The sequence below is a fragment of the Habropoda laboriosa genome, unplaced genomic scaffold, assembly GCF_001263275.1.
Source record: "Habropoda laboriosa isolate 0110345459 unplaced genomic scaffold, ASM126327v1 scaffold45, whole genome shotgun sequence".
NCBI classification, from domain to species: Eukaryota; Metazoa; Arthropoda; class Insecta; order Hymenoptera; family Apidae; genus Habropoda; species Habropoda laboriosa.
Window position 1 is genome coordinate 376,550 of NW_017100168.1, and position 13,097 is coordinate 389,646.

A 13,097-nucleotide genomic window follows, 5' to 3' on the forward strand; every position below is an offset into this window, starting at 1 on the left:
TGCCGCCAAGGTTACGTGCGCTCTGACATACCGTCGTGTGTTTTTTATCTTACTTTATAAAGGATATTACAAAACTCGTGAAAACTAGCCAGTAATATTTGAGAAAAGTGTCGAAATAAATTTCGCAAACACACGTGAAATCTACCAATTTCCTTAAACACCATGTACAACGTAATACGTAAACTAGGAATACACACGAGACCTATAATGTATACAAGGTCGGTAAGAGTACGACAAATTTTAGAGTACTTATAAAAAAGTATTTGTTTTGGAATCGCCAGATATCTGTGACTTCCTATGTTTATTTACGAGACCACTTAATACACACAACGTATAACGTACAAATTTTTATCACACGGGAATTAAAACGGCAAATAAAATAGCAGTATCGAAAAATAAGAGCTGACGTAACCTCCAAACACCCCGTATAACATCCGTCGCGCCGAACCAATCTCACGTGTGAAAAGCACAAAAACATCGACCTTCTATGCTCCGCGCATGACGCGCGAAATTTCTACCCGGTGTCCGGCGAGAATCGCAGCGCGCGTGTTCGATCGCTTCACGAAAATGGAGGAAACAATACCGGTTCTCGCGTTTCCGTGGGTCGTCGTGTCTGGCCTCGATCATCGATGCCACGATTCACCGGTACGGAGGGAATAGCGAGAAAATCGGCGCTTGGCCGGAATGAATTTGCGAAGTGTCAATTATCCACGCATGCCAGCCCGTCTTGTCATCCTCTCGTATTCGCATTGTTCTTACCCGTTGCATGGGCTAGCTCTTCTGCGAACCGGCTCGATGGAGCGCACAGCAGAGAAAAAGGGAGAGAGATGGAGATAAAGCGAGAGAAACGCCGAATAAAAGCGAGAAAGGAAGACGGAGTGAGTGAGAAAGACAGAGCGAGATGTGACGAACGAAGAAGGGAAATGAGGGGGAGGGAGATAGAAGGGAAAACGAGTCTGCGCCATGCCACGAATGTAATCGTGCCTGTAGTCGACGAAAGATTCACGATCAAGATGCGATCGTAACGTAAGATCGTGCCCGAGAGGATTTCCAAACTCGTCCGAATCAACGAGTCCAATGGTGGACCGATGTTTTCGCGCGGAACTACCACGATCACTCGACAGTGCCAACATTTCGGTACGTCTCGTGGTATATCGCTATCAAAGAAATTTCGCCACCTTCGTTACTTTCTCAGATCGTTTTATATTCGAGTCGACCCTTTCGGTAAATGTACAAGTTCTCCTCGTTTCCGAGGATTTCGAGAACAGTCGTGAAAGTTCGGACTATTTCGAGGTAAACAATACGAGCTCGATTCTATCATTGAGCCATCGCGAAGAAATTTTGTCGAAGACGGATTCATAACACTAACATTAGTAAGAACAATTCATAAAAGTAACTTAAATTACGAGATATTTATCGAAAAGAATTTGTTTAAACATTTATCAAAAATAGTTGCTCGTTTGTATAACGTAGACTGACGTAACGCAAAATGGCTGATATATTTTCGATTTATTCGTACTTCTGACTTACATCACTTTCATAAACATCTGCATGTTTACGAAGTACGATCCTCTAATCTCGTAAAAATTCGTCCAAACGGAATAGAAACATTCGTACGTTTCCTTTGTTAACGTATTACTATGAACAACTGACAGCACGATTCATAGGAATCTTTATGTGAATAAGGATGACGTTACAGAAAACACAGCGGTGACGAAGGTGAAGGACAGCAAAAACGAGGCGATTCTGTGAACTGCAGATGTTGTCGTCTATACACTACATAACTAACCTAACCTCCAAAATAAATAACACAGTACGGTAGCCAGCGGTAGGTCGTTCGAACCAGTCGAAACGTTCGACATTCGTGGAAACGATCGGTTCCTAGTATTCTCGTGAAGCATAAAATTGACAATAACATCGTGCGGCATACACATCGAACTGCTGACAGTCCCTTACAATGTCACTTCCAAACGTACATACATCGGATTGTTAAATCGAGTTTCACGTTACCTGTGACACCGACCAGTCAATAGTCGAACAACATCGTCCAGCCAGCCACGTTGTTGCTTGATTTTTGCGTCGTCTGGAGAGCCGGTGGACGTAGAACGAAAGTATATACAGTAAACGAAACGTCGAACCGGAGTCTGCGCGACAAAAACTCGGACAGAGTGAGCGCGAACGACACGCGCGCTTCCCGCGCACGGAAACGCGCGTCACCTTTGCCCGCGACCGCGTACGACACTCGTCAGGATGCGCACATTAACCGGCGGTACGCGGAACGGAAACAACACGGAACAGCGAGACCCGGTAAGGGAAAAAGAGGATACGAGAAGAATCGAAAGAATACACAACTGATACCATGCCTTACCTCGCGAGCGGCCGCCGCGACACTGAACGCCACGGACACCTGTCGCCACTAAGGCGACAGTGGCGCCGCCACGCGGTCAACCCCCTCCCTATTCCATGCAGTGTACAAAGAGCACCCCGGGACGAGATGCCGTGAGACGATATTTGCTGTCTTTATTACTAGGACTACTGTTTATTATGGTCATACGAAGGCATTATGCACTGATAACGACGTGACGCAACGAGTTAACCCAATTAAAATTAATTCTCCGTTGTCAGTTGTACATGTACCGAGTGATTGATACGAGATGTTGGATACCGAGGAATAACAGGAAAGTTGATAGTCGTAGGAAACGATTTTTAGATGGTGAAAGTATAAGGAACGTATGAAGGTCGCGTGTTCACTTATTTTCGTTTTAACGTTTTTTTTTTAATAAACGAAGATTGAACGTACGTTAACAGATAACCCACGAAAGAGTTGTTTGTTGCGAAAGGTTAATCCATTATCATCTCATTAAAAATGCAATTTAGACGAGGCTCCGTTGTATTTTCCTTGTAAATAAATTTACCGATGATTCACTGTTCCACCGATGCGAGGCTAAATTTAAACCTATCCGTGCAATTCTGCCTCCTTCGTACTGGATGTTTTCAAATAATTGTTCTCGCGACCACATTTAGAGATAATTACCGAGTTACGTCGGTATTGCGTTAACTTATCAGCACTCGAAGAGGCATAATGCGATATGTAAGCACGGTAAAGTGCGGCAATTATTAAATCTTTTACACGGCTCTTAGTATTTTGCATAAAAGTTTATGAACCGTGTCTGGACAATTACCATACGTGAATAGGAGGATAGGTAATAATTATCTGTGTATTTAAATATAAACACCACATCAGTACAGAGATGATTGAAAATTATATTTAGGAGAGACTAGTCTGCTTGCGCGATTAATCTTAATTATCAGGACTGTCATGACTAAAAATTTGAAAACATACTACATGTAAAAATTTAATGTGAAATTTAAAATTTAAAAATAATATCGAAAAAATACTGTTGAAATAGAATTGGTAGAATTTAGTGATAAAAGTACATTGTCGCGAGACCCAGACGAGACACATCGATGACAAAAAACTCGGCTACGTTCTTTCCCCGCAAAATGATTTCCTCAACCCTAGCAATTTGTCCGCAGACGAAAAAAAAGAGGACAGACCGCGGAATTGGTAAATTTTGCAAGGAAACGTCAAGCAACCGCTGCGGTCTGGCAAAGAATTAGAAAAGAGGACGCGTGCTTTTTCCGCCGACCAAACGTCCTGAACAAACCCACGAACACAGTTCCAGGTCGCGGTGGAGCTCGTTGTTTTCCAACCAACGAAAAACCGGGCAATATTGTCGTGAAACAAACTTTATCCAGCCGGTCGGAATGACCTGTTTTCTGCCGGAGCCCGTTCGAGCTGCCCTCATCTTTCTCTCGTTCCTCTCTTTTCCCCGATTTTCCGCAAAGATAGCCGCGGAATACGGTACCGTCCGATGTTTTCAAGGGTGGAGGTTTCAGGAGACAAAGAAGCGGAGAGAGAGAGAGAAGGAGAGAAAGCAGGATGAATGAAGGTGAGAAAGAGAGGGAAGAGAGTAAATATTGGAGAGAGAGAGGAGAGATTGAAAGATAAAAATAGAGAGAAGAGAGAGTGACGGAGAGAAAGAGAGAGAGGAGAGTTAAGGAAGGAGATTGAGAGAGAAAGAGGAGAGATTGAAAGAGAGAGGAGGAGAGACAGAGGAGAGTGAGTGAAACAAAGAAAGAGAGAAGAGTAAATGAAGGAGAGAAAAGGAGTGAGGGGGAGAGACAGAGGAGAGTGAGTGAAAGAAAGAAAGAGAGAAGAGTAAATGGAGGAGAGAAAAGGAGAGAGGAGAGTAAGTGAAGGAGAGAAAGAGAAAAAGAGGAGAGTGAGTGAAAGAAAGAAAGGGAGAAGAGTAAATGAAGGAGAGAAAAGGAGAGAGGAGAGTAAGTGAAAGAGAGAAAGAGAAAAAGAGGAGAGTGAGTGAAAGAAAGAAAGAGAGAAGAGTAAATGAAGGAGAGAAAAGGAGAGAGGAGAGTAAGTGAAGGAGAGAAAGAGAAAAAGGGGAGAGAGGGAGAGAGACAGAGGGGAGTGAGTGAAAGAAAGAAAGAGAGAAGAGTAAATGGAGGAGAGAAAAGGAGAGAGGAGAGAAAGAGGAAAAGGGGAGAGAGGGGGAGAGACAGAGGGGAGTGAGTGAAAGAAAGAAAGAGAGAAGAGTAAATGGAGGAGAGAAAAGGAGAGAGGAGAGAAAGAGAAAAAGGGGAGAGAGGGGGAGAGACAGAGGGGAGTGAGTGAAAGAAAGAAAGAGAGAAGAGTAAATGGAGGAGAGAAAAGGAGAGAGGAGAGTAAAGTGAGGGGGAGAGACAGAGGAAAGTGAGTGAAAGAAAGAAAGATAGAAGAATAAATGAAGGAGAGAGGAGAGAAAAAGAGAGTGACAGAGAGAAAGAGAAAGAGGGAGACAGAATGAAGAAGAGAAAAAGAGAATTGAAGAGTGAAAGAGTGACAGAGGGAGGGTGGGAGGAGAGAGCGATCGTCGCGTGGGGAACGAAGAGCCAAATGAAACGGCAGGGATGGTAATTGTGCGGTGAAAAAATAATCAGCTGGCGCAGCACGTAGAGCGTAACCATAAGTGCGGCTGTGCTCATTGTTGTCCCTCTACTACAAGACCCCACGAGGGTGACAAGCTCACAAAAGGGGCTGCTGGACCCATAGAAACGTGATGGGAGGTAGGGTGCCACTGCTGCGATAAAATTCTATAGTGCGCCGGGAAAATATGAGTGACTCGTAGACCGACTACCAGCGAGGACAAAGAATTCCACACCGTTCTTGTTGTTGTAAGTTAATCCTTGTCTTTTCTTTTTTTTAAATCAATACTCTTGGGGATTTGCACGTCTATGTATTGTTTCGATTTGCTCTCCGACGAGTGGACAAAAATTTAACGCTCGATTCTGTGCTGCTTTTAATGTCGTTATTACTTCATTTATTTAGGTGTCCAAAATACTAGAATTGCGAGCTATTCAATGTTTGTTCACTCGTCAGACTTTTATGTAGGGTGATTCTAGGAACTGGGCCAGCCTGAACCTCTGTTCCAAGTGAACTTGTACGAAAGATCGCAGAGGAAACTTTTGCATCGTTTAACAAGCTCTAGCATCCTATTTCAAATGGAACTTTTTCGCACACTTAAATGGAACTGCATATGTTTTTCACGACACTTGAAAATATCCCGCGTATAAAATGACTATATTATGTTAGAAAAATCAGTATTTCCTTATCGATGCGACAGTAAAACGTTCCAACGATTCTTACCATTCTCTAACTTCACTTGCATAATTTTTGCCAAACATAATTTTCCAAGATTACTGTCAACTAATTAAAATACAAGCGTCTCCTTTTCGATTTCCAACGAGGGTTGTTTGCAGCGATATTCAAATTAGTTCGAAAGCTCTTATGAAATTGCCGCGTAATAATTGAGAATTCGGTCTGCACCGAGGCGAGTGGGAAAAGTTGCGAGCAGAGGGGAACTGACTCCAGAAGACCCCTTTGTTGCCAGCACTTTGCGTGCAAAACGGAAGAAAAAGAAAGGAAAAGGGAGTCTGGAGCAAAAGGAGGGTCTCTTTTCGCACATCCCTCATGAGAAACAATAATGTCGCGCGCACTACCACTCCTCCTGGATGTCGTCTACCCTCTTCTCGTCTTTGTTCGTCTGGCCTTCTTTTTTTTCTCTCTCTCTCTCTTCTCTTCTTTTTCCTTTTTCTCTTTTCGAGTACGCGCTTCGTCCTCCTATCCGCGACCACCTACACACTACCCTCCTTCAGCTACTGATCATGAAAAGAATTGCACGCGAATAACGGGGCGCGCAAAGAACCGCGTCGCTGGAAAGCTGCAGAAGAAACGAAAGAAGTTTTGTTCCTTGTTTCACCGTGCTCTCCCCCCTGTCTCTTCCGGTGTTTCGCGCGAAACAGTACAGTAATGAAACTTCAACCGTTATAGATTGTTCCGCGATCCTTCTTCGTATGTTTCAACGAAGTAATAATCGTAAACGTTGATCAACGACGAGAGAAACTTTTTAAACAGAAGAGTAGAGCCCCTGATTTCACAAATGAAGAAAGAAACGATCAGACAAACTTACCGGAATGTAGCCGTCAGGTTGCGGTCTCTCGTTGTCCCTGAAGAAAATCGCTTAATTACAATCAAGCATCCACGAGTATCGGAATTCACGTTCGATTATCGACATGAAACGTACCGATGCCGCCGCTGTATCACCGGTGTCTGCGGAGTGCTGTCGTGGATGATCACTTGGTTTGCGTCGATCTCCTCGCATTCGGAACTTTCTTCCTCCGTATCTGTATCAACAACAAACGACGTAACGTAAATTCCCCAAAATTCAATTCTACCGTAACATCGTTAGCCCCTAACTATCTCCTCCCAAACTCACCCGGCAATTATGACTGACCTACAGTTACATAGTTCGTTATTTCTCGTCTACACCCCTCTAACCTTCAAATTTCCCTTCATCAAGGGAGTTACAATCTCGAAAATCTATTCGTACGAAACTGCCCCCTAATCCTATCAGCTCCCCAAAATCCAACAGCGTGTATTCACGTATCCACGATTCCAGCACCCATCCAACGAGCACACCGCAATTCCCAAAAGGAAAGATTCCCATTTATTCTCTTCAAAGGGACACTACCGTCGTACTAGTCGTTAACAAGGCCCGCAACTATTCTACGCTGACCGTATTCGATGCACGCACGCAGGCACACAATTGGTAACACGAGCTCACGATCGAAATCGCGGGAAATTCATCGGAGAACACTCACCCTCGTTCACTATGCGTTCATGTTCACGGATACGAGACAAGATGGGGCTGGGACACAGGGTGGCCGTGTCGCCCAGCAGGTCGTCGATGTTGGTGTGCTCGCCAATGAACAACGGTAACGTGGAGGGTCGTTTCCTTGGTGACGATCTTCGGGGTGTTGGCTGCACGTTGTCGTAAGGCGAGTCGCGTCCGCCATAATTGCGCGGCGGGTCCGGAGGATTCTCCACCTGAGAAGTGCACGGGGTTGCTTGTAACGAGGTAAACTGCGATCTAATTCACGGGGGCAAGTTCCTCCACTGAGAAATTGCTTCTACTTTAATTCACCAGCAATGGTTGCTGTTAGTTCTGAAATTCATTTCGAGGATTGTTAGTGAAGCTAGGTAGGAAAGGGAAAGGTTGGGGCGTTTCGTCCTGGGCCTCCTAGTGGACTCGTCGGTAAGGCTTTCTAGGAGACCCGTGCCTTAGACGCTGGAGGGACTCAGGTCAGAAGGTATATATATTACAAATAGGAGCCTTTACGAGGACTAGCGAGAACCTGTGGTTAGTCCCGTCCCTCTGGTGGCAGAGAGTAGGAGGTTCGCTACATTGGCTTATTCGAACGGGTTAATAGTACATGGGTGTGAATTTACATCTTTTCTGAGAAGTTTCGTTGGAACCGTTAGCACGCTCGCTCGATTTCTCGAACAAGGGTTAAAAACTTCATTCCCCAGGCAAGTAAGCAAGGTTAAAGATTTACGACGTTCTAGTAGTATCGACTCGTCAGTTAGGTACCGTTAAATGAATAATGCACGATATATGATCACTTTACCCCTTCGGGACTGGCTCGATCCCCGAGTGGCTCGTCGGGCGGAGGTGGCGGAAACTCGATAGGGAATCTAGAGAGGCTTCTCTTCGCGTATGTCTCAGGTTCAGGGTTAACGCCAATATCGATTCTCTCGAACGACTCGGACGAGTCGGATGTGCTGTTCGACGTTTCCACGGGAATCTTAACGACGCCGTCAGGAACGTTGGACGAGCTGTCCATCCACCATGCCTTCTCGCCAGACTCCACGTGTCTCACTTTGTTTATAACTCTACCGCGATACGTTTGACCATCCTCCACCTCGTCGTTGTAATTGCTCAGATTCTGAGGAGGAGTTGTGGCGACAGGAATGACTTCGACACCGTCAGGTACGTTCTCAGGATTGTCGCTCATCCACCAAGCTCGTTCTCCGGACTGCTGATGCCTGATACGATTTCTTCTATCGCTCGATCTGGTGCTGCAACGACTAGACTCTCGTTTCGCAACAGGAGACGCGTTTAACGATTGTTTCTTCGACTCTTCCGAGCCTGCGTTGTCGCTCGCGTCCAACCACCAGGCTCTCTCGCCCGAATCCTGCTTCCACAACGCCGAACGCGACGATTTCTTCGATTCTTCGGAGGGAATCTTATCGTTCCCCTCCAACCAACGACTCCTCTCGCTGGAATTCCGCCTGGATGTCGTCGAGGATTGCTTCCTCGTTTCCTCCGACGGCGCGCTATCGTTCGAATCGAACCAGAAACCCTTCTCCCCTGATTCCTGCCTCGAAATCGTCGCCGACTGCTTCCTCGTGTCCTCCGAGGCACCGCTGTCGTTCGAGTCGAAACACCAGGCTCGATCCTCCGATTCTTGTCTCCACACTTTGTATTTAAATTTGCCTGGGAACAGACAATTAGAGGGAGCCGGTTATCTAAACGGATCGCGCTAATTTACGTTTCCTTCTGAGCCTTCGGAGCTGAACGAGATGGTAGGAGGGTGATTTAAGGTCGATGATTATGTTGTTCTGGGCTCTGTGATTTATGAAGTTTAGGGGAAACGTGGGTTCGCTGTAATTCCGATCTTTCGGCGAATAAACGTTGGAACATATATCTCGATTCTTACTCTCAATTTTATGAAAAGTTATGAAAAAATTGGGTAATTTTTTTTCAAAGAAAGAAGCTTAAATAGTTTATGAAACAATTTGGCGTTTTTTCAAAGTAATCCGCTGGTAAAGTTCAGAATTTTAAACACACGTGAAATAAGAATCGTTACCGCGCAACTTTTCATCGAGAACTGTAACGAAGATCTCCCCCATTTTTCACGTACGTATGAAAACAAAACCGGGACAACGTGTAAGAAGTGAAAACGCTGACTCACCATCGTCAGGTAGAGTGCTGCTGACTGTTGTCTCTTGACTGATGTCGTCGTTGCACACACTGCCTGTCTCCACACCCTCGGGAACGTTGTCTGAGTTCGGGTCCATCCACCAAGGCTGTTCACCGGAATAATTCCGCCTGATCCTCGCGTTGCTCTGTCTCCTCTCCTCGCTCTTCTCCGAGTTGGTGAAGCTGAAGCTCTTCGAGAGACTCTTCGATAAACCCGCCGCGGCAGCTACATTCTGTTCCGACTTTTTCACGTCGGAGCTCTCCTCGTTGGAATCCAGCCAACCACCAGCTGATTTACCGGACTCGCTGGAATCTTGATGCTTATTCTTGAAAAGATTCGTCACTGGCGCGAGAGCCCTCATCAGGAACGATTTCGCGTCCTCCGTTTTTCCAGGACGATCGCCTCTCGATCTTGGGCTAGACGGCGGTCTCGGCGGTTTGTCCATCGTGAGAGACATCTCGTCGGCAGATGATGCCAGTACGCTCGTTCTCGACGATCCTGTGCTGCTTATCTTTCCTTTCTTCTCGCAGAACGGTGACTTGGACGTTCGTCTTTTCCGTCGCCTCGATCCCGGTCTCGTCTGTTTGTTATCTTCCTCTTCCTCCTCGCTGCTGGAATTCGAGGAATTCGATTCGGTATTCTCGCTGGAACTCGAGGTTCCGTCTTCCTTGTCTTTCCTCCCGGATGGCGATTTCGAGGTGCTCCTTGATTTGTCAAGCCTCGACGAACTCGTTGACTCGCTTTTTCTACCGACACTCTTCAAGGATGCGCTGGACGGTATTCTCAGTCTCGATTTGTTCGATTTCACGGAGCTGGAGCTCGATTCAGACGGAATCGCCTGACGATGAACGTTCGGTTCGGAGTTCGGTTCGGACTGCGAATCTTGAGAGCTGACGGACATGCTACGTTGGCTCTTCTTCTTCCTCGCGTACTTGGACTGCGTTGGATCGCCGTTCTCCATGTTCAGAGTCGACTTCCGGAAGTCCTTGTTCACGTATTTGATGGGAACGATGCTCTTGGACGCGGACGCCGCGGTGGCGTCGCTCTTCGGCACAGGTGGTTTCCCACGAGCATCCGGCGAACCGCCCTGTCTCAGATTCACTGACGAGGACGCGCTCGAACTCGCCACGGAAGTTTTCCCCGGCGACGGCGGAGGTGTCGCCTTTATTTTTGCACCCTGACTCGTCACCGAACTGGCTGACGACGATTTCGATCTGCCAATTGGCACATTTACAGCGGAACCGTCTGACGAGTCCGTTCGCGTCACTTGACGTGGAAGACTTTTCGCGAAACCGCTGCGGGACTGCGACGTGGTCGATCTGCTCTGGGAAGTACAACTGTTTCGTGGGGAAAAAATGAGAGATGATACGTGAACAAGTGTTTCTGATAGTAACGGGGAGGATTGGGATGGGATTGTCATTTGTGGAAGATTTTTTGATCGATCGAAATCGGTAGAAATATTCCATTTAACGTGATCTTAAATTATTCTTACTATTTAATAGCACACTTTTTATCAGTGGTTCTTGTTTTTCAAGTTTTCAAGGTCATCTTCAGGTTTTTGTAGACAAGTGCAGATATCATAAAAGGAACTAAGTATAACTATCTCTTTACCATCTACGTGAATGTACTGCAATTAATGGTCCCCATTTTCAAGATTATTTCAACATCCACTAAAAGATAGACATAAGAAAAATTATAAATTTATCTACAAAAGAAACTGAAGATGGCCTTGAAAATTTAGAAAAAAGGCTAACATAAAATATACTACAATGCTATATTAATTTTAGAATATTTTTCGCTTTCTGTACGAACTTCTGGGATCACCTAACATTTTATTCAAACATCGAATAAAGAAATACTTGAAACTTAGCAAAAATGGAGAACTACCTCTGAAAAGAATCTTTCGCAGACGAGACGTTTTCACTCTTCGTCGAATGGTTGTCTTCGCTCGGTTCCCGACAGTGTCCCTCAACAATCCTCGAAGACTCGTCCAATTTCGAACTAGTATCAGACTTAGGCGTTGATCCTCTCCTCTCACGTAGTCCATCGGACTTAGTCGACGAACTCGACGACGACTTTGCAATCTTAACTTCGCTCTTCGGCGCGGCTCGTCCTAATCTCGGTATAGAAGGTCTTCTCTGACTGCTACTTTCGCTCTTCGACACCGAACTTTCCCTGCTGCTCTGCTGTTCTTCGCTTTTCGAAACGTTTTCCCGCGAACCTTGATTCTTCCCAACAATTCCACTCTGCTGAGGCGAGTTGTCCCTCTTCAGGACCGAAGGTCCGGCCGATCGATCGCTTTTCCCTTCGGCCTTTCCAACGGTACACGGTCGAGCCTCTCCGTTTTGCAACTTATCCCCCTTACGATCCCTATTCTCTTGTCCACCGCCGATCGAAGCCTTCGAATCGGTTTTCGTACCGGAAGAATCACCGGCGACTTTGCTGAAACCCAAACCACCGAACACTTTGGCATTCTGCTCGTTTTGGTTCCTGTTCCCGTGTATCTCTTGACTAGAACTAGGCGACATCTTCGACTCGTTCCTCGAACCTGCGTCGTTCGACCTTGTGTAAGCGAAATTATTCACTCGAGAATTCGCTGCGCCGCCTCCGTTGTAGCCTCTCGAGTACACGCCACCTCCGCTCGAGTTCGAGGTGGAAAATTTGTCCAGATACGTGGACCACGGTGTTCCAGCTATCCTTCCGCCTCCTCCGAACCTCGAGAACCTCGAGCTATCTTCCAATCGGTCGCATTGAACCTCCTGATCCTTGGTGTCGATTTTCTTCCGAACTCGACTCACTTCTCGTTGATTCGCGATGCCTATGTCGGCTCTTCTGCTTCTCACGAAGGACGAGGATGCTGGTGGACTCGGCGACGTTCCTCTTGTCACCATCGTGATCGTTTCCATGTCCTGAAGCCTGTTGTCGGCATCGAATTCGTCGGATTTAGAACGTACCTCGGGGATTTTGTCTTTTTCCGGCTTGGATTTCGAGGCATCCTCGTCCTTCGAGGAGTTCGCCGGCATAGGCTTACTGCCTGAAGTTCGGAACCTGTCCGATCCGGAGTAGCTTATGGCTGCCGGTATCCGGTCGTTGGAGCTCCTCGACGAGAGGAACCTGCTACCAGCTGTCGAGCCGAATCTCGAGGAGATTGGCGTCGAGCTCGATTCGGAGGCGCCTGAAAATCATTTTTAAATGAAAATTAAAATTAGCGCACTTTGTTTTTTACTAGCTTTGCATTACTCGTAGAATGAAATGTTTGGGAAGAAATTGGGAAAAATGGTTTAAGTTTGAATAGTTTTTGATAAAAGTAATTTAATTTATGGTATATAAAAATAGTTTATGATATTTGCAGGGTTATGCAATTTATGCAATTTGATGAAATGTAGAATTAAAGGAGAAGAGATACTTTTTTTTTTCAAAATGACCCATTAGTATCTTTCGAGAAAACGTGAATGTTCAATACTGGTAAGTGTTATCAATTCTAACTTTCCGAATTTATTTTCTACAGGTATGCTTCTATTTGTATCGATATGAATCGAATTTTCCAATTATGGTTTACTTACGTAAAAATTCACTTTTTTAAAGTCGGTCATGTGTCATTCTAACTCCTCTGGTAGTTCTAGTGTTAAAGGATATTTGAGATGAATATTGTATTTTTTATATACACTTGTGTTGGTAGGTAAAATATAAAGAAAATGTTGTTAAATATTACGGTG

General features: G+C 45.6%; 1 protein-coding gene across 1 annotated transcript in view; it reads right to left on the reverse strand.

Moving 5' to 3' along the window:
* The window catches only part of LOC108578600, a 377,474-nt gene that overhangs the window by 360,284 nt on the left and 4,093 nt on the right, over positions 1-13,097 (reverse strand). Inside the window, exons 4-9 of the mRNA XM_017941964.1 lie at positions 11,269-12,556; positions 9,373-10,718; positions 8,026-8,894; positions 7,219-7,444; positions 6,642-6,741; positions 6,528-6,564 (exon numbers count right to left, since the gene is read on the reverse strand). Coding sequence (XP_017797453.1) covers positions 6,528-6,564; positions 6,642-6,741; positions 7,219-7,444; positions 8,026-8,894; positions 9,373-10,718; positions 11,269-12,556 — 3,866 coding nt within the window. The remainder of the gene's footprint in view (positions 1-6,527; positions 6,565-6,641; positions 6,742-7,218; positions 7,445-8,025; positions 8,895-9,372; positions 10,719-11,268; positions 12,557-13,097) is intronic.